The sequence below is a fragment of the Xenia sp. Carnegie-2017 genome, unplaced genomic scaffold (assembly GCF_021976095.1).
Source record: "Xenia sp. Carnegie-2017 unplaced genomic scaffold, XeniaSp_v1 HiC_scaffold_23, whole genome shotgun sequence".
Classification (NCBI taxonomy): Eukaryota; Metazoa; Cnidaria; class Anthozoa; order Malacalcyonacea; family Xeniidae; genus Xenia; species Xenia sp. Carnegie-2017.
Window position 1 is genome coordinate 18,505,108 of NW_025813486.1, and position 26,269 is coordinate 18,531,376.

A 26,269-nucleotide genomic window follows, 5' to 3' on the forward strand; every position below is an offset into this window, starting at 1 on the left:
AGATCAAAATCTCGACAAAATATTGTCTATTCGAATATCTCATTGAAGTCATTGCCTTAACATGAGTAGAAAAATAAGATTACATAAGAATGATGACATGGCTATCATAGATAATGTCCTACGATTGTCTGCTTTAATTTCTGTCCAATATTTTACTCAATGATTTTACACGATGATAAATCCTGGATACAGACACTTGCATCAGATTTGCAAATTTGTCTATAATTTTTAAGGCAAGAAGCACCAGAATGAGAAGAATTTACGTAACCACATCTATTATTATGAGAAGGTTGAAACAGGCTGATACGAGATCAAAAAGAAGACAAAAAGGAAATGGTTATAAGTATTAGCAGTCGAGAGAGAATTGAAAACTTTTTCCAAACTCCAATGCAAAAAAATGCTGTCAGAAAACGTGCAAAAACTGGAAGGATAGCGCGCAAATAAATCTTTACAACATAAAATAGGAAACAATTTGTGGTTGAACTTTAAATCAACTTTTAAACTTTTCCATGATCCATTAAAGCCTTCAAAATAGTACAGTAAATTAAATGGCATTTGATTAATATTCGTTGATGAAGTGTATTAACGAGATAATAATTGTCGGTAAATAAATGAGTTTATTGAAACTCGTTCTTCTGTGGTAAATTAAATTTTCGGAAAACTTTCTTTCCCTGTTCATCAATCATCTTTCATTTAGAGATATTCCCGCACTAAGATATTGACGTGATGCACATCAGTTTTTTTGCAAAAGTTTATTATTATGCAAAAATAATTCAAAAATGTCTCTATCCTCTATCACAGAACGATCATGAATGTAAAAAATTTTTCTTTTGTAGTATGGCTTTGTTGAGTTATCTCCCACTGATTTTTGACATTATCATAATAATTTATGCATACTGCCACGTAGGAAACACTGTTCATTATTGAACATTCCTTTAACTAACAAGATTTTTGTAACGAGATCTGTGAAATATAAAGTTCAATAAAGGTACGTTACAAGTTAAGATATATTTTGATGAATTTCTTAAATTTCTAGTTTCTTTTCTCTCTCTTTAAAACCGATTAAACAATATAATCACACAACGGTTAATTGTCGTCTGTGATGTCCAAGACGTGATATAAAATACAAATTCTCTTTGACTTATGTTCATCAAATACAATAAAGTTCTTTTTGCCTCTCAATGGTTGTAAATTGTGCTAACTTCATGTTGTATTTCTACGCTAAATTATTGATGTAATGTCAAGTCTATATTGTTAATGAAATGGCTACCTTGAATGTTCACAGGTAAATTTAAACTTCACGACGGAGATGGTTATTCGTTATGGCACTTAAAGTTTATGGAGAAATAATCATTAATGAAGTTTGATGAAATGAAAAAATGTAAGTTGTCTTAATTTCAATTAATGCGTCGCAAATTTTTGAATTTCTCATAACTTATCATTTTATCTAAGGGTGAATTAATAAAAATCAACTGTAATAACACATTTGCACCATCATTTGCTTATATAATATTATATTATGATGAACTTGGATCAAATTAAATGATCTTGTCCAACAATACATTTCTGAGTTTTACGCTTTCTTAATATGCCTCTGCTTGAAGTACACACATACATTGTCCTTATCACGTGCTAGCTAATATTCTTTTTTAGTTAAGTGTCTGTCAATCATATGTATCACTAACGGACAATTTTTGTGCATATATTCCAATTTTCCTCAATAATTGATGACGATTGTTATAGGGCAACGATGTTAAATGACGATCAAAAACGATGGTGTGTTTATGGAATCGTACTTAATAATGTTTTGATCCCAGCTGTTCGACCTTACCTGGAAAATAATATTTTAAATGAGTATAATGGATTAAAGAAAATTCATAAGATTGATGTTCAAACAACTCACATATTTCCTTCAACAAAATATTCCCTTCGCGATCTACATTATAAAAATATCAACAATAATAAAACAAAGGATAAGAATAAATTTAACTATGAAGTTAAGTCACATGTCGACTTTGGAAAACTGTTCCTTCAAAACCACATGGCAAAGTTTAACAGTTACAACAGTTGTGACGCATCAGCAGTGCTTAATTTACTAGAAAGGATCCCAATTTTTTCCAGCCTGGTCCAGAATGCGGCAAAAATCGTTAGAGAAAATAGAAATTCTTGGGGTCACTGTAATTTTGAGGAATGGAACGAAACAGATTTTCTAAAGAAAATCGACAATATGAAGAAACTTGTGAAAGAATTGTGTTTAGCAACTGAAGATGAAGTTTTGAATGTTATAAATTATTGGAAAAATCAAGGTATATTTATAATTATTATATCATCGTGTTGATTTTCTTGAATAATCTACACAATGTATGTAACATAAAAATAGCTTTTGAAGCTTTAACAAAATATATCCTGCTAATATCGGCCTTTCACAAAGACATAAATTTTGAATTTCAAATTATTTTCCATCATTTACATTTTAAATTTGTTTTATAGCTTTGACATTGTGGACAAACGACCGTGCTTTACGCGAAGAATTAGAGGAGCACATTAACAATCTTTCAAATGAAATTGAGGAAATGAAATTCGAAAATGAAGATTGCAAAAAGCTATTGCGAGAGACGCTTAACAGGTTTTCGCATTTCATGAAAGAAACTTTGCAGATTAAAAGAACTGTACATGAAACAAACGAAAAAGTTGATGAAATTAAAGATAAACAAAAAGAAACAAAAGAAAAAGTAGATGAACTTGAAGATAAACAAAAAGTAACAAACGAAAAAGTTGATGAACTTGAAGATCAACAAAAACAAACAAACGACGGAATTCAGCAAATTTTACAAATTGTGCAAAAATCAACAAAACGTCAAACATCCATTGCAATAAACCAGCCTCACCCAAGCACAGAACAAGGTATGAAGCTTTCTCTAAATACAACAAATGAAATGTTGTTAAAGTTTTTTTAGTGCAGATAAATTTTAGCTAAATGCATTGCATTACTTTAATTATTATATGATCGAGTCCCTTCCGAAAAAAAAAAACAAGAACATGGGGTGTAATAAAAGAGCGGAAGTAGAAAAAAAAGTGAATTACATCTTATGTAGAGGATATAATCTTATAGAGATCAGTGATTATAAAGTAGTGGTAGGTAAAAATGTAGTCAGCAAATGTAATACTTACAGTTATAGTTATATAGTTATAATGGTAACGAAGATGTAGATGAATTTGAAAAAGAAAGAGAGCTGTGTGCTGCCAATTCAGCAGAGTTGAGACAGATACTAGAAGGTCAAGATAAGCTTCTCATTGAGAGAAAAGTACATAAGGAGACTCAATGATGGAAGGAAGAAGTGCCTGCTTGTAATACTTTGCAACACTTTGACGCTTCAAGACAAGAGATGACTTGTCAATTTCCAATGTGATCTACTATACCCGTCAATGGGTTTTCACGGTTCGAATGCATGGTACAAACGAATATAAAAGAATCCTTAATATTTTTCGCAAAATCGTTTATTAAGCGATTAATTTTATCAAGAAAAATATTTTAAAACCAAAAATCCTTAAAAGTAAGAAAACCCCCATAATTATATTATAGCTACAAATTCAACTCGAGATGTCGGGATAGTTAAATTCCTGAAATTGGAAACATTTTAAGGCTGATTACGAACATGCGCAGTACGTAGTTTATGTACAATCTTAGCAAGGTGACATTTACCTTGCCGTGCATTGTGAGAACATAAGTCATTCTTCTGTATTTGATTATTTTCAAGTCAGCCCCTAAATGTAAAATTTTTATGTCATTTTCAGAATTGCAGTTACAAGAGTGGAAATACTCGGGTGAATCGACAAAACATAAAAACCTTTTGTTAAAATTGTGTGATCACAATGACGAGATTGAACTTCTGGGCAATGTACGTGTAATTTTCTCAGATGAGTTCTGCATCGGCGAAGGAAGTAATGACACCCGTGTTTATCTTGGACTGGGAGAGGATGGTTACGGTAAGGCAGTGAAACGAATATTCCGATATCACTGGATCAGGTATGCACATCAAGAAAAGAAAATTTTAAATCAATCCAACGTAAAGAAGTCAAAATATGTCGTAAATTATTCCTACTTTGAAGATGGTACAGGCACGGACTTTGTTTATTTAATATTAGACTTATGCGAAGAATCATTGGAGAGTTTTGTCAAGTCTTCTACTTTGAATGATCTTCAAAAAATTCTCCCTAAGATTCTCAGACAAATTTTGCAAGGATTGGCTGATCTTCACAGCTGCCAACGTCCTATTCTTCACAAGGATGTGAAGCCTTCCAATATTCTCCGTGACTCAAACAGCAATTTTATGTTAGCTGACTTTGGCATTAGTCGAATATTGGAACCTGGCGCCAAAACATTTATAAGCTTTCCTAACGTGGGAACTGAGGACTGGATTGCTCCAGAATCATATATTTTAGACGGAGACTTATTTGAAAAAGCACATTACAAAAAAGAGTCAGATGTATATGTAGGTGTAGAAATGATACCATTTCGAAATTATGTATAAATTCACTTTTGTGACATGTTGTTCTCTATCATTTTAGAACGCAGGAATGGTGGCCTATTATGTTGCAACAAAAGGGAAACATCCTTTTGGAATAAATGTGTATAGATTGATCAATATGGTGAATGGAAACCCTGTTGGCTTGGACGAAATCAAAGATGAAGCACTGAAAGATCTTCTGTCATGGATGTTAAAACATCAACCAGAAAAAAGGCCATCAGCCAATGAGGCATTGAAACACCCATTTTTTATGTCAGACGACGAGAAATTTGACTTATTATGTGAAGTTACAAACGAAGCGCTGATTAAGAAAAACGATCCCAACTCTATTGCCATTCAACAATTGAATAGAGAATTCTTAGATTGGAAAAGTCAAATGGATGTTGATGTGTATGATTATTTTAGAACGAGCGTGACCTATGGAATAATTCGTGATTATGGATCTTCTTGGACAGAATGCTTAAGACTTATTCGAAATGTTAACAAACATCGGTACGATCAACCACGGCCAAGACCACAACCAGAACCATTTTATAAGATTGGCAATCACAAGAACTATTTTCTCAAAACATTCCCCAATCTCCCTGTTCGGGTGCACGCAGCCATCAGGTTAGGCGATGAATTGAAAAACAATCAAGAACTCTAGAACATTTTCAACTTTAATCCTTCATAGATAAAAAGTGAAAAAACTTTTTACAACCAACTTGGATAATACGTAACCCCAGTAACTGCTATAACGTAATTAATTAATTTCACCTACAATGACAGTGAGATTTTACAATCCAAAGTAAAGGATGATAAATCACGTGGTCATTACTGATGTACAAAATTGTTAACTTGCTCAAATATTCTTGCTTTCGTGAATAAAGGAAAATGTGAAACCTTAAATTTAATAAATTTGAAGGTTTAAGGCTGTATCGTTATGATGTGAAAAGATTGGTTGGACTTTGTTTTCTTAACGAAAAACCGATATGAATAAAATCTTGTTTTCAAACATTCTTTTCAATGTGGAATTAAAACATCGACCGTTTTGAAAGGCAGAGTATCCAAGAAAAATTTATTAAATGATTTTTTAAGCATATATCTTTCAATATTTTATAACTGAAGTTGTTCATATAGGCAGCTTAATAACTGAGAGAGCATACTCATAAAATTAAAGTTTTTTTGCTTGTTAAAATTCGCAAATGTTAGCGGATGTCGAATTGTATAGATTATTAGATATTTGTCTCCCGTTGAAAAGATATCTTCCCAAACTGTTGATGACTACCGTCAAGGACGTCACCTGTCGTTGATACTTTTTTCTTCTATTTTTTGCGCTTTTTAATTTCAGAAAACTATAGCAATATAAGAACTAGCTTTCATTCACTTTTTAAGAATTTATGGTAATGCTTAGAAAATTGTTTTTAGATGATTGTTGAGAGTTGAGACCTAGTTTATTATTTGTGTTTCTATTTCAGAAAAACATAATGAAAAAAGTACCTTTTTTACATTTTTTAACAATTTATAGCAATGTTTAGAAAATCGTTTTGAGACAATTATTGATGTTATTGATGTTAAAGAGTCATTTTGTTCTGAGAACCCGTGGACATTAAGTGAAAAAAATAATCTTATTCAAATCAAATATCACCCACTACGACCTAACCCACCCGTCGTATTGAAAAAAGTCATCTTAACGACAATCTTCAACATCAAATTAATCAGTGAACATTGCTGTAAATGTAATCATTTACTTGTTGATATAATTCTAGATATTTGTAGAATAAATAAACAATACTATAAGAACCATGTTTATATAAAAGGTGATACACTTACCTTTGTCAAAAAAATATGAAACGCTGAAATTACATCCCACACTTTCCTTTAAACAGAAAATTATCAAATATTGCTACCCTACCAAAATAAATAAAACGTTTCGTTTAAACAAGCCTCAGGTTTCGTCTCTCCATTCATAAACAGACCTTATTTTAGAAATTGTAGATGTCAGTTAAGATATAAAATGTTGTTGTAAGTAAAAGTAATCTAAACATTAACTGGTCATAAATTGCATTATTTTTTATGATGTTTGCATAAAGTTCATCTAAATGACTGGAACTTTTTATAGCAACTAGTGTTTAGCCATGTAATAATCTCTTAGCATTTTGTAGACAATTTATTTAGTGGATTAAGAAGGATATTAAATAAAGTATCAACCTCAAATCTACTGGAAATAATGTTTTCTTTTTTATTTTGTATTTATCAAATAAATATATTTTCAACATAAGCACCTCAAGATTTGCAATGTTCCTAGAAATTGCTTTAGTAGTAAAAATTGCTACTTAAAGTGCATAACATAAATAATATTCAAGTCATCGTACATTTTTAGTTCGACAATATTTAGGTCCAGTGGCGGATCTATGGATGGTCAGAATACATTACAATCTATTTCCATTTTAAAATACTCTGGAGCGAATCCTACTGGGATTATTTTATTCTTAAATAGTATTTATAAACATTTAATGTTATTAAAAAAGTCTTTCGAATTGAAAATGAGCTTCTATAATTTATTTTGAACTACCCTCAATGAGACACGGTCTAGGTCTTAATCAATTTAATCTTTCCTAAACCTAGTTCCATGCTTCCAAAGTATTATTATGCATTTATCAAGGACCGAGGGGGACTGTGCAGTTATATCCCCCCTCCCGAAATAATTTGCTTCCATTTTGAATTTTGTAGCCAAATCCCTTACTAGCAAACAACTTTCTACGATTCAGTGGTCAATAACCATAGCACCTCCATTAAAGAATATGCTCCCCAGTCGCTCTTTATTCGTTATATTATTTGTATTTTATATAATTTGACGTTAAAATTCTATTTTAAGAGCAACAAGTTTTTAAACCCTTGTCTTCAATATATTTTTACCCTGAAGAATCAAGCGATCAAACAAAACTATAAACGATCTAAAACAGCCACGAGCCTTAAAGTTTCGGCTTAGCTGGAATCTTCTCCAATTTTTCATACAAACGATCAATTTCATCATTAAATCTTTTCGCTAACGTAAATCGTTTGGACTTAAGTGTTGGAGTTAGTAATCCATTATCTGGAGTAAATAGTTGCGAATGAAGATGAATTCCTTTGACCTGAAATAATGACAGAAATAAGATGAGGTGAAATAAAACTACAGAAGAAAATTATCGAGTAAAAACCTGTTCAAACGACGCCAACTTTGCTTCCTTTCCTCTGGAGATGATGTCATTCAGAATCATGTCATTGACGGCCTGAAGTTTGAAGTAATAGAAAGTACAAGCGTTTGAATGCAATGAAAAACATGTGGAATTTCTATGTTAATGTAGTACCGTATCCTGACATAATTCCTCAAAACATTTGTTTATGTTATTGTCTTCGGCCCATTTTGTAAGAATTTCTTCATCAGGAACAATGATTCCAACAAGAAATGACTAAATATTGGAAAGATTACATTATGCTAGATTGCAAACAAGAAATCATAAATTCATTCATATTTTTATCAAAAAAATCAAAGCCAAACATTTTAAGCTAATGAATATTGCAAATAAACGCAAGTATATTTTCATAAATTTTTACTGAACAAACGCGTTCCCTGACTGGCAAATCAAGAGCAATTTTTTATTTCAAATCTCAACCCATAAGAAAGTTAGTGAATTGAGACAAATTTAGATCTCAGCAGTAAGCAAAAGATATCGTAATTTTTTATAGCAAATCCAAATCTCAAAAATTAAGAATCAAATCAAAATTCCAAGCAAAAGTTCACAGCCATGCAGAACAACTCGCCCCAGTACCTTAAGACTAGAACCGTGCACAAAAGCTTGAGCGACGAAAGGACATTTGATGTAAACATTTTCAATTTTATCAGGAGAAATATATTCGCCCTAAAAGACACAATCACAAATAAGATAAATAAAAACAACAAAATATATAATGGTTGCTATCATTTATGTTTTATAAACCTGCGACAACTTGAAAATACATTTTTTTCGACCAATTATTTTAAGCGTTCCATTCTATAAAACAAAAACAGAAACATTATGAGCACCTCACCACATACTTAATCATTAAGTAAAAGATAATGTACACTCTATTTGCATGAAAGTAAGATAATACAAAAAAAATTGTTTATGATGACAAAATATTTTTCCTATCGTTTCCTTCTTAGAGAAATGAAATTAATATTAATACATTATAATAAATTATAATAAATTTCTTTCGAAGGAACTTGCTTCGTATTTGGTGTAAAAATTCTTGAAGTCAAATGTCTGTTTTTTAGTTATCATCTTCCTGAATTCGCTTACAGATAATGTCTTAGCAAAAATTAACAACCAGTTAACGTCATTTTTCCCACATTAATTTCGATAACAACAAAAAAACATTATTTTACATCCTTTGCTACTATGTAACTTCAACTGACCTGTTTCCATTCTCCTACATCACCTGTATGCAACCAGCCATCATCATCTAACATTTCAGATGTTTTGTCAGGATTTTAAGATATCCCTTGAAGACATTTGGACCATAGACACATATCTTAAAACAAAAATCATTCTTTCAATGCACAATCGTAACATAACATTAGCAAAGTAGAAAATAAAAACAAGATTCGTTACTTCGCCTTGATTGTTTGAAGTAAAATAGTTCATTTCTGGTACATCAACAAGTTTCACATAGTTACAGGCACTAGGTGATCCAACGTGACCTATAGGTACATACATGGATAAAATATAGTCACCTGTTGGTATAGACATGTATAAGATAGGGTCACTTATAAGTATACAGATGGATAAAATATGTTGAAAAATTCCTAGTGAGTTATTCACTCTATATTGTGTAAAATACTTAGGAAAACATTGTACCATTATTAATTAGAAATGATTACAAAACCTGGACATGACTACAATAATAGCGCTATCAACTGCAGGGCCTGGTACCTACGTAGATAATATGAATGGGGTTTATAGGTAATTGTGACAATCTAACAATAGAGATGAACATTAAGTGTTCGCTTTTAGCTCATTTTCTAGGATATTATAGTTCATTGTACATAAATAAAAGATGACAAAACACTTCAAATCAACTATTCAGACCCAGGCCCCAGGCAACCTTACTTAGGTCTTGATGTCTTAATATTGACTTTCTCAACGTTTACAATATTACATTTTAAATGAAGTACCGCAGAAGTGTTCCCACGGAAATACGTAGTACCTGGTGAAAGATCAAGTTTATTTGTCAGAGAAACAAGTGCTGTAGACTCAGTCTGACCATAACCTTCAAAAATCTTAATACAAAGAGAACTAAGATGTAACCATGGTAACACAGTTGAAACGTGATGTCATAAATAAATACGAACCAAACATCCAAGAACGACTCTTAAAAACTCTAAAACTTTACCATCAATAGGAGCAGCACCTGTGAGAATGACATTTACATTTCCACCTAAAATTGCCTGTAAAGAAGAAAGTTGTCAGTTAGTTTCAATACCAGTCCCCCGAAAGAATGACGGCGAGTGCCCAGTGCAGCGAAATGTAATTTACAATTCATTAGCCAGGTGAGAGTAAAACAATTAGCGGGAAATATAAGAAAAATCACTGATCTCAATATCCTTGAAACATGATAAAAGCTTTTTTAATGAAACGAATGAAGTGTTTTACGAGTATAAAATGTTGACGTAACGGGGCCTCACCGGTGACGTAACGGGCTCTTACCTGTGACGAAGCAAGCCCCCACCAGTTAAGTAAACGGCCTTAACTGGTGACGTAACAGGTAGTCACCAGTGACGTAACAGCCTGTCCGTTTCGCACCTGAATTTTGTGAAAAACTATTTTGTCCCACAAAGTATTTTTGGAGATTTGACCTCTACAGTGAAAATAAATATATTTAGACTTTCATAATGGTCTTAAAGCTATTTCATTCACTATTGAATACTTTTTCAAGTCCGCTCTCTTCGACTCAAAAGCCTTGTAAAACAGCCATTTTTTTAAGCCACTGCTACTTTCAATATTTGATATAACCTGCAGAATTAAAATCACAGACAAATGAGCACAACAAATCTTTCACACAAACAAACAACGATTGTCTACATTGAATAACCTTATCGTAAAGACGGTTTAACAAACGAGGAACTGAAGCGAAGAATGTAGGCCTAAAAAATTAATCACACATCATATTGTTTGATTTACATTGATCCACAACAAGTGAATGAATTTCAAGAGAATTACCTCAATAACTGGATGTCATCCAAAAGAAGTTTCACATCACCACGAAAGAACCCAGCTTGACCTCCAGCACAGCAAATAATCATCTACAAATGACGACGGCGTAGTACAAAAATCTGTAGCTTAAAAGTACAACTTAAACCAGGAAGTAAAATATTTTTCAGTTACCATAACAAGTCTCTCGTACATGTGAGGAAGCGGAAGATAGGATATGTGAACAGAGCTTGAATCCACTGGGTAGCCATTCTAAAGACGAAAGTATGGAGAAATTGAAACAAAAGAACACAGCAAAGATACTATCTTCATTTTACTAAACCTTCTCAAAATGTATAAAAGTTGCAGCGAGGCAGGATATCATGTTCTTGTTGCTCAACATCACTCCCTTTGGTTGCCCTAAAAATAAACGTCATAACCAAAGTTCAATATACGTACCACTGGTGAAACTACACAAGAGAATTACCTGGGGGTACGACTCTTAAATCAGGGGCGGATCAAAGATTCGCGGCAACCCTCTCCACCCCTCCCCCCAACTAACATATTTAGAAAAATACACAAAAAAATAATTATTTACAAAAATGCTAATATTTACATACAATGTTTTAGCAAAAGCGCTTTAAACGAAATATATTTTCTACAACGATTTTCTTGCAATGACGAATCGTTACGAACATGTTGTTTCATCAAATGAAGGCTTTATTTCTTTAGAAAAAATGACTTTGCTTTTTGCAGGTGCTCTCATAACCGTGTAGCTCCTGGCGATAGCAAATTAATGCCTAATTTCATCTGTCCCAAGGTAAAACTACACATAAATCTTACCCGTGGTACCACTTGTGAAACAAATTGTGTAAACATCGTCAGGTTTAGCAGGCTGAAATAATTACTCCCTACTTTCATCCGTCCCAAGGTAAAACTACACATAAATCTTACCCGTGGTACCACTTGTGAAACAAATTGTGTAAACATCATCAGGTTTATCAGGCTGAAATAATTACTGTCTACTTTCATCTGTCCCAAGGTAAAACTACACATAAATCTTACCCGTGGTACCACTTGTGAAACAAATTGTGTAAACATCATCAGGTTTATCAGGCTGAAATAATTACTGTCTACTTTCATCTGTCCCAAGGTAAAACTACACATAAATCTTACCCGTGGTACCACTTGTGAAACAAATTGTGTAAACATCATCAGGTTTATCAGGCTGAAATAAATCACCACAAAATCCCATTATTTTCAACAAATACATAATTTTTAAAAGAAAGAAGGAAAAATCGCCCAGAAAAAGATGACATACAGACATTTTCCAAGGATTCCAGTAACCCATTAACTAAAAAATAAGAAATGAGCACAAATCATCAAGCATGACAAATTCTTGTACTTAATTAACCAAATCCAACAAAGAATTCTTACCATAACATCTTCAAATTACTTTACAGTTATTCCAAGTTTTTTAAAGTTTTCTCTCTCGTCCTTTGTCACATCACCAATTTTTATAATATGCTTGAGTTTAGGACATTGATGAGCTGACTCCAATAATATTGGCAGCTTGTTCTCATCACACACAACTAATGATAACTCAGCTGAATATAATTTGAAATCAAGTGTCATCGACAGATGTTTCTTAATCACCATAGTAACTCCAACATTCTTAGTAAACATACCATGGTTAATGATGTTAGATACATGCTTCAACACCTAAACTCTCATACAGTGGAACGGATACAAAGGAAAACATAACACAGCCTCTGTCCATTAACATCCACTAAAAATAAAATAAAACATTACAGATCAAAATATGACCAATCTAAGTCAAAAATCATAATGTATGAAACCTCCAATTTGTTTACAGCATAAATGCCAAATGTGATTTCAGTTGATGGTTTATAGCCAAGTTCCATTATCCCAGATGCTAGAGCATATGCTTTTTGATGCACCTAAAATTTGGTCAAACTATAACTCATAAGGACTTCAGGCACTATAGATATAGTTTGTAGTAAATATGAGAACTACCTGATTGTGTGTTAACCATGAATATTTCCCATTAACTATCGTACCAAGATATGGCTGGTCACCTGTAGAGTGCATTAATAAATGAATACTTCATCAAATAACTTACAAAAATAACTAAACACAAAAATTAATTCACCAGAAATTTGAGTTCCTTTCTCATATGCTTCATAAACAGTAGTAATTCCTTGATATGACACCCCCAACTCTTCTGAAAACAGAGATCTTTTTGCACCAGGATATTCCTATTCAAATAGAGAAAATACATTCAACAATAAAATATTTATTACATTTGCTAATGGAAGGTATTGTACACTGCTTTGCTAGGGATGGGAAAGTGAAAATAGTTTTATTTCACATGTGCAATAAACACACGAGGCAAGTCCCCGCGCTGAATGTCCCTTGATTCATTTACAATAGAATGTTAAATGGGGGGAGGGGGTATTCATTTGTTTCTGTTAAAAGGAAATGACATCACTAGATTATTAGTCACGTGACCAATGTACTTACGTTTTTTGTTCCGCCTTCTAAAAGAGCACATGACTGTTTTATGATTCTGTCTATGTTCGTGAGCAAAGCGCTCATTAGGAAAATAGAAACTATGTACAATAGAAAGAGAACATTCTCCTTCGGTTAAACACGGATAGCGGGATAAGATCAAAATCTCGACAAAATATTGTCTATTCGAATATCTAATTGAAGTCATTGGGGATTCTGTGAAATTACTGAAATATAAAGTTCAATAAAGGTACGTTACAAGTTAAGATATATTTTGATGAATTTCTTAAATTTCTAGTTTCTTTTCTCTCTCTTTAAAACTAATTAAAGAATATAATCACACAACGGTTAATTGTCGTCTGAGATGTCCAAGATGTAATATAAAATACAAATTCTCTTTGTCTTATGTTCATCAAATACAATATAGTTGTTTTTGTCTCTCAATGGTTGTAAATTGTGCTAACTATGTGTAAATTGTGCTAAATTGTGCTAAACATGTTGTATTTCTATACTAAATTATTGTTGTAATGTCTAAAGGCTAAAACACACTAGACAGTGGCTTTAGTCGTGCGTCCAAAGCGAATTGATGCGCACGCGTCACTTGATTGAACGCCAGAAACACACATGCAGTGACCATCGCGTCTTTTACCGTTGCGTTTATTTAACATGGCGAAGATTTCTGTTTGTTACACACACAGACATCACTTAAACTTTTTATTTTTGCCTTTATTATAGCTACTAATATATGAATATTTACTCAGTACAAACTACTATGTGGAGAAAAGAGAACAAACCAGTTAAAACACGCCGTTACGCGTATATCGTGGACAATCTTATTCTGTGCATTTAGGTTGTGCATTAGGGTTCCAGTTTGTAGCTTCTATTGTCCCTATTCTACAAGTCATATAAAAACTGTAAGATTTCAATGTGAATTCACTATATATTGCCTTCGTTTTCCAAGGTATAATTTATAAATTTCGTATGATGCTTATAACAGGGAATATGATATGCATTTAGGAAGTTAAATTTTATCTATTGGCAAATCAGTGTAAAGCGACTTAAACGACCAATATCAAAAGTTCAACATGTTGAACTTTCAATGCGACTAGATGACGCCATTGAGTTCTATAATAACTGGAGCGGTTATCTCAAGCGCGGCTTTAATTAGCGGCTGACGCCAAAAAAATGGAGGATTTTTTCCATTACCGCTGAGATTAACCGAAATTGACTGCTTTTCCGAAAATCTCGCAAGTTCTCTCTCCCCCCTTGAGAAAAAGTGAGGAAAAATTATATGTGTTTTTCGCATATTTGGCAAGCAATTTTATGATGAAAATCACTGTAAAAACATAAAATTCATGAAAGCGAGTCTACTGTGGTTGCCAGTTGTCGGCTTCTACGACGGATGCCTTTTTTAACGAACGAACTATTTGTTGGCCACATATGAATGCAGATGTGCGCGTCGTATCTGTCGTTTAGTGATTTGCTCGATCAAAGTTTGTAGTCTGCACGAAACAAAATATATCAAATTTTATCTCCCACAGATCACGAGAGAAATGTTAGCCCATTTGTACTCATTAGTTTTTTGCTTTCTTTCATGTGACGGCCTTTTTCGCAACAATTGTAGGATTGGTTTTTGTACATGCATCTCGCGTTTCGTAAATGAATAATGAAAAAGATATGGTATACAAATCATGAGAACCTTTGAGATTTTTGTGGTCTTCTGAACAAGAACTGCATCAAATACTTGTCAAGTTGTAGCATATTTGATTTCGTAGTAATGATTGTGAAATGGCAAAAATGCAAATAATTAAAACACTTAAATTACAATAGTGTTTATAACACTTGAAAACATGAATACACAATTGTGAATTTAATACTTCTCTTCTTTTTCTCTTTTTTATGTATTAGCCATGTGAGTTCAAAATTTGATCGACTAATACAGCTTTCACTTCAATAATAAATTTTATACCCATATTTAATACCAGTTGTTATGGGATGTTTCCCTCTAAGTATGCAACATCTGGTGTTGTCTATACAAGAATGATGAAGTGCATGTACACATGTAAAAATAAGGCAATAAAACCAAATGAATTAAACACATTTTGTGCTCTTTAATGCTAGAAGCTTAACAGCTTTTCAGAAATTATAGAGTTATTAAGCTGTACTACCTGTATTTCATTGACATTATAAAATGAATTAAGGAGCAGAAAACTGAAGAAAAACTTGGAAAAAACAAAACATTTCTCTGGTTTAATGAAGGGAAAATAAAGCAAATGGCAAATGTCCATTCTGTACTTTATTAGGTAAATGAGCTCAAAGTATTTTTACAGCAAAAACTGAAATTAAAAAGAAATATATAGCACTGAAGTTTTCATCACTGAATCTTTAATGCTTCAATATGGGTTGCATTACATATAAGAAACATTCAAACAGCATTCTACTAAAATAATTTACCAAAGAGATGTGACATGATTTTACAATTTAGTTGTAAAAAACACACTGGATTGTACAGTTGCAGCAAGTCATCATTAATCTCAGTATCAATATTGACACAAGCACAAACTTTATGACCTTTTTACATGACATTTCAAGGCATCTTTATTAAATCCATTATCTCCATCCATAGAATTAGTCCAAGTTCAAATAACTGTTGGACAGGGAAATCTGTAAATCATTTACCTTTGTTTGTATTCAGCCTTATCATTTTGCAGTTAGATTCTGTCTGGTTAATAACATCTTCCAATTGTCTTCATAAAGTGATCTATGAAATAGTGTTGGTACTGAAACAGCTGCATTTTCCAGAAACATTTTGCTATCCGATAATCTCTTCATGTTGTCAAATTGATTGAACAAACTCTGCTCTACTTCATGGGTTCACTTTGAGGGTGATCGTTTCTTCATAGTATCTGCCTACTGAGTAAAAAGAGAAGAATTTTCTTTTCGCGTCAAACATATTTACGGTTTCACACATTAACGAATAAGTGGAAAAATATGTTGATATCTAAAAAGAAAAACAGGAAAACATCAGTCGGATTTTATCGCTCACGCTTCAAGTTCAATTGCTTTTCAATTTTTGATGAACAAACAAAACAAATATCTCACCTGTGAAAGCGACATGTTCCTTTTTGTAGACACTACGATATCCAATAATTGAATGATTGAAGTGTTGGCATTTTAAAAGAAATGCCAAAAAAAGATATCGTGTTTGTTTTTGAAAAATGCTGTATAATTTGCTATAGACATCAGGGGGAGGTCGAGAATATAATTTTTCTGCAAAGCGATCGTTTCAGCGGAAATAGGTCCATTGGCCGCCATTTTTTTGGCGTCAGGTCCCAGTCAGTGAACTCGACATTTGAATAACTGGAATGATAACCGAAGCCAAAAATTGAAGCCAAAAAAATATTTGTTGTCATCATTCGTCATCACACGTCAGGCTCTAGTCCTCGCGTGTTCATTTTAATTTTTTTAAATCATTTGTCCCTTGGTAATGGTAGAGTTCGGATCTTGATCAGAGCGTAAAAATAACGAAATTTTTGGAATGAAAAGGTTCACGGAAAGTGAATCAAAGTGATAAATCGAGAAGCAAGATGAGGTGAACTTAGTCGATCTGCTCTTACGCTGCGGTTTTCCTTTAAAACATATCAAAGTCTTTAAGGATATTCAATTATTGATATCGAGATGACAACCATTTAGTATTTCAAGTTTCAAGCACTATCAAAATCGATGAAAAATACAATCGCTCTGTAAAAAGTAAAAATGCGAGTTATAGACTCAATATTTTTTATGAAACTGGATATTCAAGTTTCTTTTTTATTCGGAAAAACAGATCTTTACATCCACTTAAATGACAAAAAAGACAAACACTGTCTGACACCGTTTGAAAGTTTACCTTCCGACGAAAGAAAAATTTATGCTTGAATATTTTCTCGTCATATTTTCTATTGTATTGTCTTTTTAGCAAACAATGTAATTTTCAGTTGGCTTTTCCTCGTTACAAGTTGTAAGTTACAACGAACTCACTATATAAAGTTTCAGCTGTAAAAAATAACCTTTTGCGAGGAGTTGGCCTCGTGTGTTGTTTGTCGTGATGTTGTTTATATGTTTATGCTTTTGCAATTTGTATTCAAATTTATATTGGCCGTGTATGTTTGGCACTCAGGGGAATGAAACTGACGTACAAATCGCGTGAATATTCTACTTTGAAGGACTGGAACTGACGTACAAACCGCGCAAGAGACTAGGACTTTGGCTTCAATTTTATATCTATAAAATGTATTGTCGTTATCATTCCAGATATATATATATATGGAGTTCACTGGTCCCAGTCCACTTAGCCGCTCCAGTTATTATAGAACTCAATGGATGACGCGACTACGCTCCTAGCTTAGTAACCATGTAAAGCGGTAGTTTTAGACGCGCGACCAAAGCGACTGCCTAGTGTGTTTCAGCCTTAAGTCTATATAAAACAAAATAAATAAGTCTATATAAAAACATTAGTCTGATGATGTCCTTGGAATAAAGACGAAATATTACACCATCTTTTGTTTCAAACTCTTGTATTATCTTGAATATCAAGAAAACGAGATGTCCGTTTTCGGAATTTGTTTTATTTTGTATTACTTAAAATTGTCTGCTTGTCCTGGTTGTTGTTAAGTCTATATTGTTAATGAACTGGCTACCTTGAATGTTCACAGGTAAATTTTAACTTCACGACGGAGATGGTTATTTGTTATGGCATTTAAAGTTTATGGAGAAATAATCATTAATGAAGTTTGATGAAATGAAAAAATGTAAGTTGCCTTAATTTCAATTAATGCGTCGCAAATTTTTGAATTTCTCATAACTTACCGTTTTATCTAAAGGTGAATTAATAAAAATCAACTGTAATAACACATTTGCGCCATCATTTGCTTATATAATATTATATTATGATGAACTTGGATCAAATTAAATGATCTTGTCTAACAATACTTTTCTGGGTTTTACGCTTTCTAAATAAAACATTTTTAAATTTATTGTGATAACTCAAGAAATATAGCTCCTTGTCTAGTTTCTTTTAATACGCCTCTACATGAAGTACACACATACATTGTCCTTATCACGTGCTAGCTAATATTCTTTTATAGTTAAGTGTCTGTCAATCATATGTATCACTATAGGGCAATTTATGTGCATGTATTCCAATTTTCCCTCAATAATTAATGACGATCGTTATAGGGCAACGCCGTTAAATGACGATGAAATACGATGGTGTGTTTATGGAATCGTACTTAATCATGTTTTGATCCCAGCTGTTCGACCTTACCTGGAAGAGAATATTTTAAATGAGTATAATGCACTAAAGCAATATCATAATATTCATGTTCAAAAGATTCACAACTTTCCTTTATCAAAATATTCCCCCCACGATCTACATTATAAAAATATCAACAATAATGAAACAAAGGATAAGAGGAAATTTAACTATGAAGTTAAGTCACATGTCGACTTTGGAAAACTTTTCCTTCGAAGTGACATGGCAAAGTTTTTTAACAGTTACAACAGTTGTGACGCATCACCAGTGCTTAGGTTACTAGAAACGATGCCAATTTTTTCCAACCTGATCCAGAATGCAGCAAAAATTGTTAGAGAAAATAGAAATTCTTGGGGTCACTGCAATTTTAAGGAATGGAACGAAACAGATTTTCAAAAGAAAATCGACAATGTGAAGAAACTTGTGAAAGAATTGTGTTTAGCAACTGAAGATGAAGTTTTGAATGATATAAATCATTGGAAAGATCAAGGTATATTTTTCATTGTTGTATCATTGAGTGGGTTTTATTAACGTTTTGCAGAACGTATGTAACAAAAAATTAGTTATAACATCTTCATCCAAAACATCCCAGCAATACCGGTGTATCGGTATATCGTATATTTAATATATTTTATCAACACCATTTTAATTACATTTTACAGCTTTGACATTGCAAACAATTGATCGCACTTTATGTGAAGTGTTAAAAGATCACATTAACAGACTTCGAGAAGAAGTTGAAGAAATGAAATTTGAAAACCAAGAGTACAAAAAGTTAGCGCAAGATACGCTTGACAAATGCATTGATCAGTTAAAAAGACGTATTGAGAAACTTGAAGACGAATTAGAGAAAGTTAAAGACACAGTAGAGAAAGTTAAAGACGACGTAGAGAAAGTTAAAGACGACGTAGAGAAAGTTAACGACAAAGTTGATCAACTTCATCAAAGCAAAATTAATGGTATATTATTAGAACAACTAAATTTCAAGTGCAGATTTATAAATTAAACATCACAAAACACACTATTAAAAATCCCAAGCAAACTAAGCTATTGAAAAAATGTGAACGATTTGCAAAATGTTAACACCAAACCATTAGTGCTATATATAGAAATGCATTAAAGAACGAAGGCGAGATGTCTTTCAAATAAAACTAACTTTATGATTGTATTTTCATAGATTTTGCCATTTGTGACAGCGATATCGATTTCCACTACCAAAAATTCGATCCAGAAACAAGAAAATGGTTGATCGAAGATTTCTCTGCCTGGTTCGAAAAACCTGGAGAATCAAGAGCTTTTGTATTTATGGGAGATGCTGGAGTTGGTAAAACAGTTATGTCAGCTGCTATCGCTCAACGCGCTAAGGATGATGGGAAGTTAGGAGCAACATTCTTTTGTAGACATTATGATGGTACACGTCGTGATCCAAGATCTCTCCTGGCCAGTGTTGCTTATCAGTTAGGTAAACATTTTCCTGATTATTTGAAATTATTGGGAGGGATGTCTGGAATACAAAAACGACTAAGCGATACAAAACTAGGCGTTCAAGAACTTTTTACTAAGTTTTTCGAAGAACCACTAAGTAATCTTAAGACTTTTTCAAAAACTCTCATTGTGATCGATGCTTTAGATGAGGCAGATTATGATTCGAAAAATGAATTTTTGATGTGGTAACTTTCGTTTTCCCCAACTTCCACAATGGCTACTTTTCTTTATAACAACACGTCCAGTAGATTACACGCAATTTACTTTGAAAAATTACAATCCATGTGTAAAGATTTGTTCAGGAGATGCGAATAATGCTAAGGCTTATGAAAACATGAACAAGATATTCAAACTTTTTGAAAATCAAGTCGACTTCACAGGTAAATCATTTTCTGCAAAAGAAATTACAAAAAAATGTAAAGGAATGTTTTTGTTTGCACATTATCTTGTCAAAACTCTCAAAGATTCATCTGAAACGGATCTTGAAAAATGCCCACAAGATATTGATGGTTACTTTCTTAATAACTTTAAACGTATTCATCAGAAAGTTGGAAAAGATTTCTATAAAAAATTGTTAGGTTGTGCAGTGGTTGCTCCTTCACCTCTTCCTAATTCGTTTATTCCATTTCTTTTAAAAAAATATAATTTAGATCTTGACGAACAAGAAGTATTTGATGCTATATCACTGTTTTTTTCTTGTGATAAAAAAAATTTCACGTTTCTTCACAATCTTATATCTGACTGGCTCTCTGATAAAGAGCGCGCTTCGCGAAAGCTCGTAATAGATAAAACAGAAGCACAAATTTTCTTTAAGGAAATTGTTATCGAACTTTTGACATCATTCCTGAAGAATGGACTACCATTCAATGACTCAGATGAAAATTCCGTTGTCTGTTACATCCTCAAAATTGAGTTTCGTTATCTATTTCATCTTTCAACTGAAAACTCTGAATTGTCGAGAATATTTTTTCAGTGTTTTACTAACTCTCAGTTTCTCCAACGACGAATACGAAGCTGTACATCAGGTATTTTTCCCCTTTTAAATGACATTCACTTTGCAATTGGAAATATTGAGTTAAAAGAAGATGAAAAACAAACTATTAAGGAACTACAGTCTATTCTTGAAAACGACAGTTTTGTTGGCAGGAGGAAAAGAAAACGTTCTTTATCTGTTTGAAACATCTTTTTTTCAACAAAAATTTGGTCCCTTTCAGTTAAACGTAGACAAGATTCATTGCTTAGCATTCTCTCCTGACGACAAATGGATATTTTTTGGGACATTAAGATTCTGGTTTTCGGTAGACGAGAGAATGACAGTTGAGAAAACTCAATTTCCACAAACTGATACATTTTATAACTGGGCTTCTTTTGTTGAACATGAACATGTAAATTACATAGCGGTAAGAGCGGAAAATGTTGAATGTCGACCTGATGATGAATGTATATTTTCCGTCACTCCTGAGAAATATCCCACTTCTTCCAAACACCAAATCTGGGATGTCAAAACAGGGGATCATGTGTTCAAGCTCATGTGTGAAAGCGATCTTAATAATCAATGGAAACTGAATTCTTTTTTCTACATATGGCATTTTTTCTCATATACTCTTTATCACATGTTCTACCTTGAATTGTCTCCAAAAGAATTTCTCCAACGTTTCTTGGTACATTATTTTAATGCAGATAAATCTAATGTAAAAATCTTCGACCAGGGGATTTACTTTCAGAAACATAGGCCCTTCGAGGGAAATATGGTTTGGCCATCTAATTTGAATCGTCGTTTTGGGCTTCTCAAAGATAGAGTATCGATTGTAAGGGAAGACTCCGTTTTCATTCACAACATGCCAATATCTTTACATAATCTGATTTGGGGCGATGTAGTTTGTTTGTCTAGTGACAAAAATTGGTTGCTTCTTAAACATGAATATCAAGTTGATTTGTTCAAATTTGATCATTCTCAAGATCATGACGAGGTTCACCTTAAGGACGATACTGCTGAGACTAGCTATGATAGCTTCAAGCTCCATGGTGTTATGGAAGGAAAGTCAGATATATTTGGTTTTACGCATAATAACAACGCTATCATTTACAATAATAGAAAAAATCTTTTCGCTTGGTTTTTGGATAGCAACAAGCATTTTGAAAGTGTTTCCCCTTTGCTTTGTATAGCTGAGAAGTTTGTATTTCGATCGAATGGCGAAGAAAAAACGATTTCTTTACATGACTTTCCTGCAGATTTTTTGAAGTTCGTCAACTCAAACTTTCATAAAGACAACGTAGACTTTTCCAAGTTAGAGATATTTGATGCAAATAAATGCACATTATCTTATGATGGACGGTATTTTGTAAAATTTTCTAATTCTGAACTTAAAATTTTTCCCGCCGATTCCTCTTTCTCCACTTCTGAAGTAATTCATAAACTGAAGAATGGTGAATCAGATTTTCATTTTGTGTTGTTTTCTCCAGACTCGTCCTTGATTCTATTTTGCACCAATAACAAGAATTCTCGTCGTCAAACAATTTACGTCTGGTTTGTGAAAAACAAAGATTTAAAGCGTTTCCTTCCTGAAAATTATTTGATAGAAGTAGACACTTGTTGTTCTTCGATGAATAACCGCATAATCATCTTGTGTAAAGGAACATCAATTTGGATATACAACTATGATAAAAATAAAGCCAGTGAACCAACCACGCGTTCATTTCAATTAGGTAGTAAACAGGAGAAGTGTAGCCATTGTATTCTGTCGTCTGACGACAAAATGTTAGCTTGTTGTGTAGAAAATAGAATAATTTTTTATGAGTTCCTAAGTGCTCCTGAAAAAGCATCTCAAAAAGCATCTCAATTTGAGCATTCATGCATGGTTAAATGTTGCTATTTTATGGGAAGAAACAAATATGTTTTGTTTCAAGATATTGCAGGTTACTTGTGCATGTTTGATCTGATTCAATGGAAATTTGTAACATACTTTAAAGCTGATACTTCAGTTAAAATTTTTAAACTTACTGATTACAAAATAACTTGTATTCAACCAAATGGTAAAATCAATTTTCTCGTTATTCGCGGTTTAAAGGATTGGTCAGGCAAGGATTACAATCTACCTTATAATTTGTATGTTAGCGACTTCGCACCTTTTACAAACAGTGATAATGACGATTGTTGCATTGATAGTGAATTTTGGCAATATGAAAGTAGTGAAAGTGATAATGACGATTATGTCAATTATAGTGAATCTTCGCAATCTGAAAGTAATGAAAGTGACGATGAAATGGTTTAACAATGTAGCTTGTAATTTATGTGTGTTGTTAATTTCACTAATGGTGAAAATGAAGTCGACAGTACCACCGACAATGTGAAATGTCAGCTGAAATTATTTTGAAGGTCCAGGGCTGCATCGTTGAGATGTTACAAGAAATGAAAACTTTTGTCATAAAAACTCATTTCATTTATTTTTATGCATAATAACTATAATCTACGCCTCCATCGAAGCATCGATTTTTTTCTAAACAAAATAGACAAGGAAAAATTTGCTAAACGAATTTTCATAATCGCATCTTCACCAACTTGATAAGTGAGGGTTATTGAGAAAGCCAGCTTCTTTATCGGGGGGTAGCACAGTCATACAAACGAAATTAATATTTTGAGGTCAGAGGCAAATGTAGATAAATTATATCAACTTATTTGTTGACTTATTCAAATTTCAAAACATACCTTCACATTTTTATGAACGTATATTTTGAAATTAAGATTTTTCTGCTGGCTAAGTCCACAAATGTTTGCAGTATATTGAATTGTGAAAATATGCCTCCCTCCATACTCCACGCCTAAATCATCAACCTGCAAAGTTGTTGATAACTTGATCATCTAAGGCCGGTTGCACAAACCTTGGATAGCGTTATCCATTGGACAGCATAAATTTTCAAACTTGTAAAAAAGATGTTTATATTTTTTTACGACAAAGAAATTCCGTAATCTTAAAAACAATGTTTTATTTCAGTGATTGCTTATTAGGAATCTTATAATTATTGCTTTTCAAAACGTTTTATAAGAGTTAAAAAAATTGCTATCCAATGGACAACGCTATCCAGGCTTCGTGCAACCGGCCCCAGTTCCTAAGTTTCTTAAATTTTCTGCCTTTTTCAATAATTTTAAAAAAATTTGCTTAAGTACGTCATCTTAAAATCAAACTTTTTGTGAAGATAACACAACTGTGTTGTGTAATAGTTGAGAATTCTTGATCTTAGAGATTGGGGAAAGTTGATAATTTAGAGATAGAAATGTTATAAGTTGTGTAAACATGTAAATTTGTGGTTCTATTTCAGAAAAACATAATGAAAAAACTACCTTTTTTACACTTTTTAACAATTTATAGCAATGTTTAGAAAATCGTTTTGAGACAATTATTGATGTTATTGATGTTAATGAGTCATTTCGTTCTGAGAACCCGTGGACATTAAGTGAAAAAAATAATCTTATTCAAATCAAATATCACCCACTACGACTTAACCCACCCGTCGTATTGAAAAAAGTCATCTTAACGACAATCTTCAACATCAAATTAATCAGTGAACATTGCCATAAATGTAATCATTTACTTGTTGATATAATTCTAGATATTTGTAGTATAAATAAACAATACTATAAGAGCCATGTTTATATGAAAGGTGAGAGAGAACTTGACGAGTCTTTGTCACTTACCAAACAACAGTTTGGATCCTACCAAAGACGAAATGTTTTTCGACACGTAAATCATTCTTCATTTCCGACAAAAAAATATGAAAAGCTGATATTACATCACAGACTTGTCTTTAAACAGAAAATTATCAAAGATTGCTACTCTACCCCTACAAAAATAAATAAAACATTTCGTTTAAACAAGCTTCAGGTTTCGTCTCTCCATTCATAAACAGACCTTAATTTAGAAATTGTAGATGTCAGTTAAGATAAAAAAATGTTGTTGTAAGTCAAAGTAATCCAAACATTAACTGGTCATAAATTACATTATTTTTTATGATGTTTGCATAAAGTTCATCTAAATGACTGGAACTTTTTATAGCAACAAGTGTTTAGCCATGTAATAATCTTTTAGCATTTTGTAGACAATTTATTTAGTGGATTAAGAAGGATATTGAATAAAGTATCAACCTCAAATCTACTGGAAATAATGTTTTCTTTTTTATTTTGTATTTATCCAATAAATATATTTTCAACATAAGCACCTCAAGATTTGCAATGTTCCTAGAAATTGCTTTAGTAGTAAAAATTGCTACTTAAAGTGCATGACATGAATAATATTGCAAGTCATCGACACATTTTTAGTTTGACAATATTTAGATCTAGTGGCGGATCTATAGATGGTCAGGATACATTATAATCTATTTCCATACTCTGGAGCGAATCCTATTGGGATTATTTCAGTCTCAAATATTCTTCATAAACTTTTAATGTTGTTAAAAAAGTCTTTTGAATTCAAAATAAGCTTCTATCATTTATTTTGAACTACCCTCGATGCGACACGGTCTAGGTCTTAATCAAATTAATCTTTCCTAAACCCAGTTCCATGCTTTCAAAGTATCACTATGCATTTATCAGGGACCGAGGGGGACTGTGCACTTATATCCCCCCTCAAATAATTTTGCTTCCATATTGAATTTTGTAAACACATCCCCTACTAGCAAACAACTTTCCAGGATTCAATGGTCAATAACCATACCACCTTCATTAAAGAATGTGCTCTGCAGTCGCTCTTTATTCGTTATATTATTTGTATTTTATATAATTTGACGTTTAAAATTCTATTAAAAGACCAACAGGTTTTAAAACCCTTGTCTTCAATGTATTTTTACCCGGAAGAATTAAGCGATCAAACTAAACTATAAACTAACTAAAACAGACATGAGCCTTAAACTTTCGGCTTGGCTGGAATCTTCTCCAATTTTTCATACAAACGATCAATTTCATCATTAAATCTTTTCGCTAAAGTAAATCGTTTGGATTTAAGTGTTGGAGTTAGTAATCCATTCTCTGGAGTGAATAGTTGCGAATGAAGATGAATTCCTTTGACCTGAAATAATGACAGAAATAAGATGAGGTTAAATAAAACTACAGAAGAAAATTATGGAGTAAAAACCTGTTCAAACGATGCCAACTTTGCTTCCTTTCCTCTGGAGATGATGTCATTCAGAATCATGACATTGACGGCCTGAAGTTTGAAGTAATAGAAAGTACAAGCGTTTGAATG

General features: G+C 32.6%; 2 protein-coding genes and 2 pseudogenes across 6 annotated transcripts in view; 2 read left to right on the forward strand and 2 right to left on the reverse strand.

Annotated features, from left to right (window-relative positions):
- LOC124447735 (serine/threonine-protein kinase/endoribonuclease IRE1-like) overlaps nucleotides 1-6,736 on the forward strand; it is a 35,356-nt gene extending 28,620 nt beyond the window's left edge. Inside the window, exons 8-9 of one of the 2 annotated variants that reach the window (XM_046998728.1) lie at nucleotides 3,796-4,493; nucleotides 4,570-6,736. In XM_046998728.1, the coding sequence (XP_046854684.1) occupies nucleotides 3,796-4,493; nucleotides 4,570-5,175 (1,304 nt within the window). In that variant the 3' untranslated portion in view covers nucleotides 5,176-6,736. Of the gene's footprint in view, nucleotides 1-3,795; nucleotides 4,494-4,561 lie in introns of both variants that reach the window. The other variant, XM_046998731.1, reaches the window with a different exon arrangement.
- The window catches only part of LOC124447745, a 46,260-nt pseudogene that overhangs the window by 10,462 nt on the left and 9,529 nt on the right, over nucleotides 1-26,269 (reverse strand).
- LOC124447740 (spindle pole body component 110-like) lies at nucleotides 883-25,190 on the forward strand. Of its 4 annotated transcripts, XM_046998741.1 has the most exons (9): nucleotides 883-988; nucleotides 1,286-1,381; nucleotides 1,744-2,306; nucleotides 2,491-2,775; nucleotides 18,979-19,038; nucleotides 19,211-19,507; nucleotides 19,726-20,010; nucleotides 22,497-23,332; nucleotides 23,393-25,190. In XM_046998741.1, coding segments are annotated over exons 2-8 (2,301 nt in total). In that variant the 5' UTR covers nucleotides 883-988; nucleotides 1,286-1,379; the 3' UTR covers nucleotides 23,306-23,332; nucleotides 23,393-25,190. The 4 variants fall into 4 exon arrangements, with proteins under 4 accessions (XP_046854697.1, XP_046854695.1, XP_046854699.1 ...); XM_046998739.1 differs by having other exon boundaries at nucleotides 22,497-25,190; XM_046998743.1 differs by lacking the exon at nucleotides 22,497-23,332 and having other exon boundaries at nucleotides 24,351-25,190.
- On the reverse strand, nucleotides 7,304-12,330 carry LOC124447752 (annotated as a pseudogene).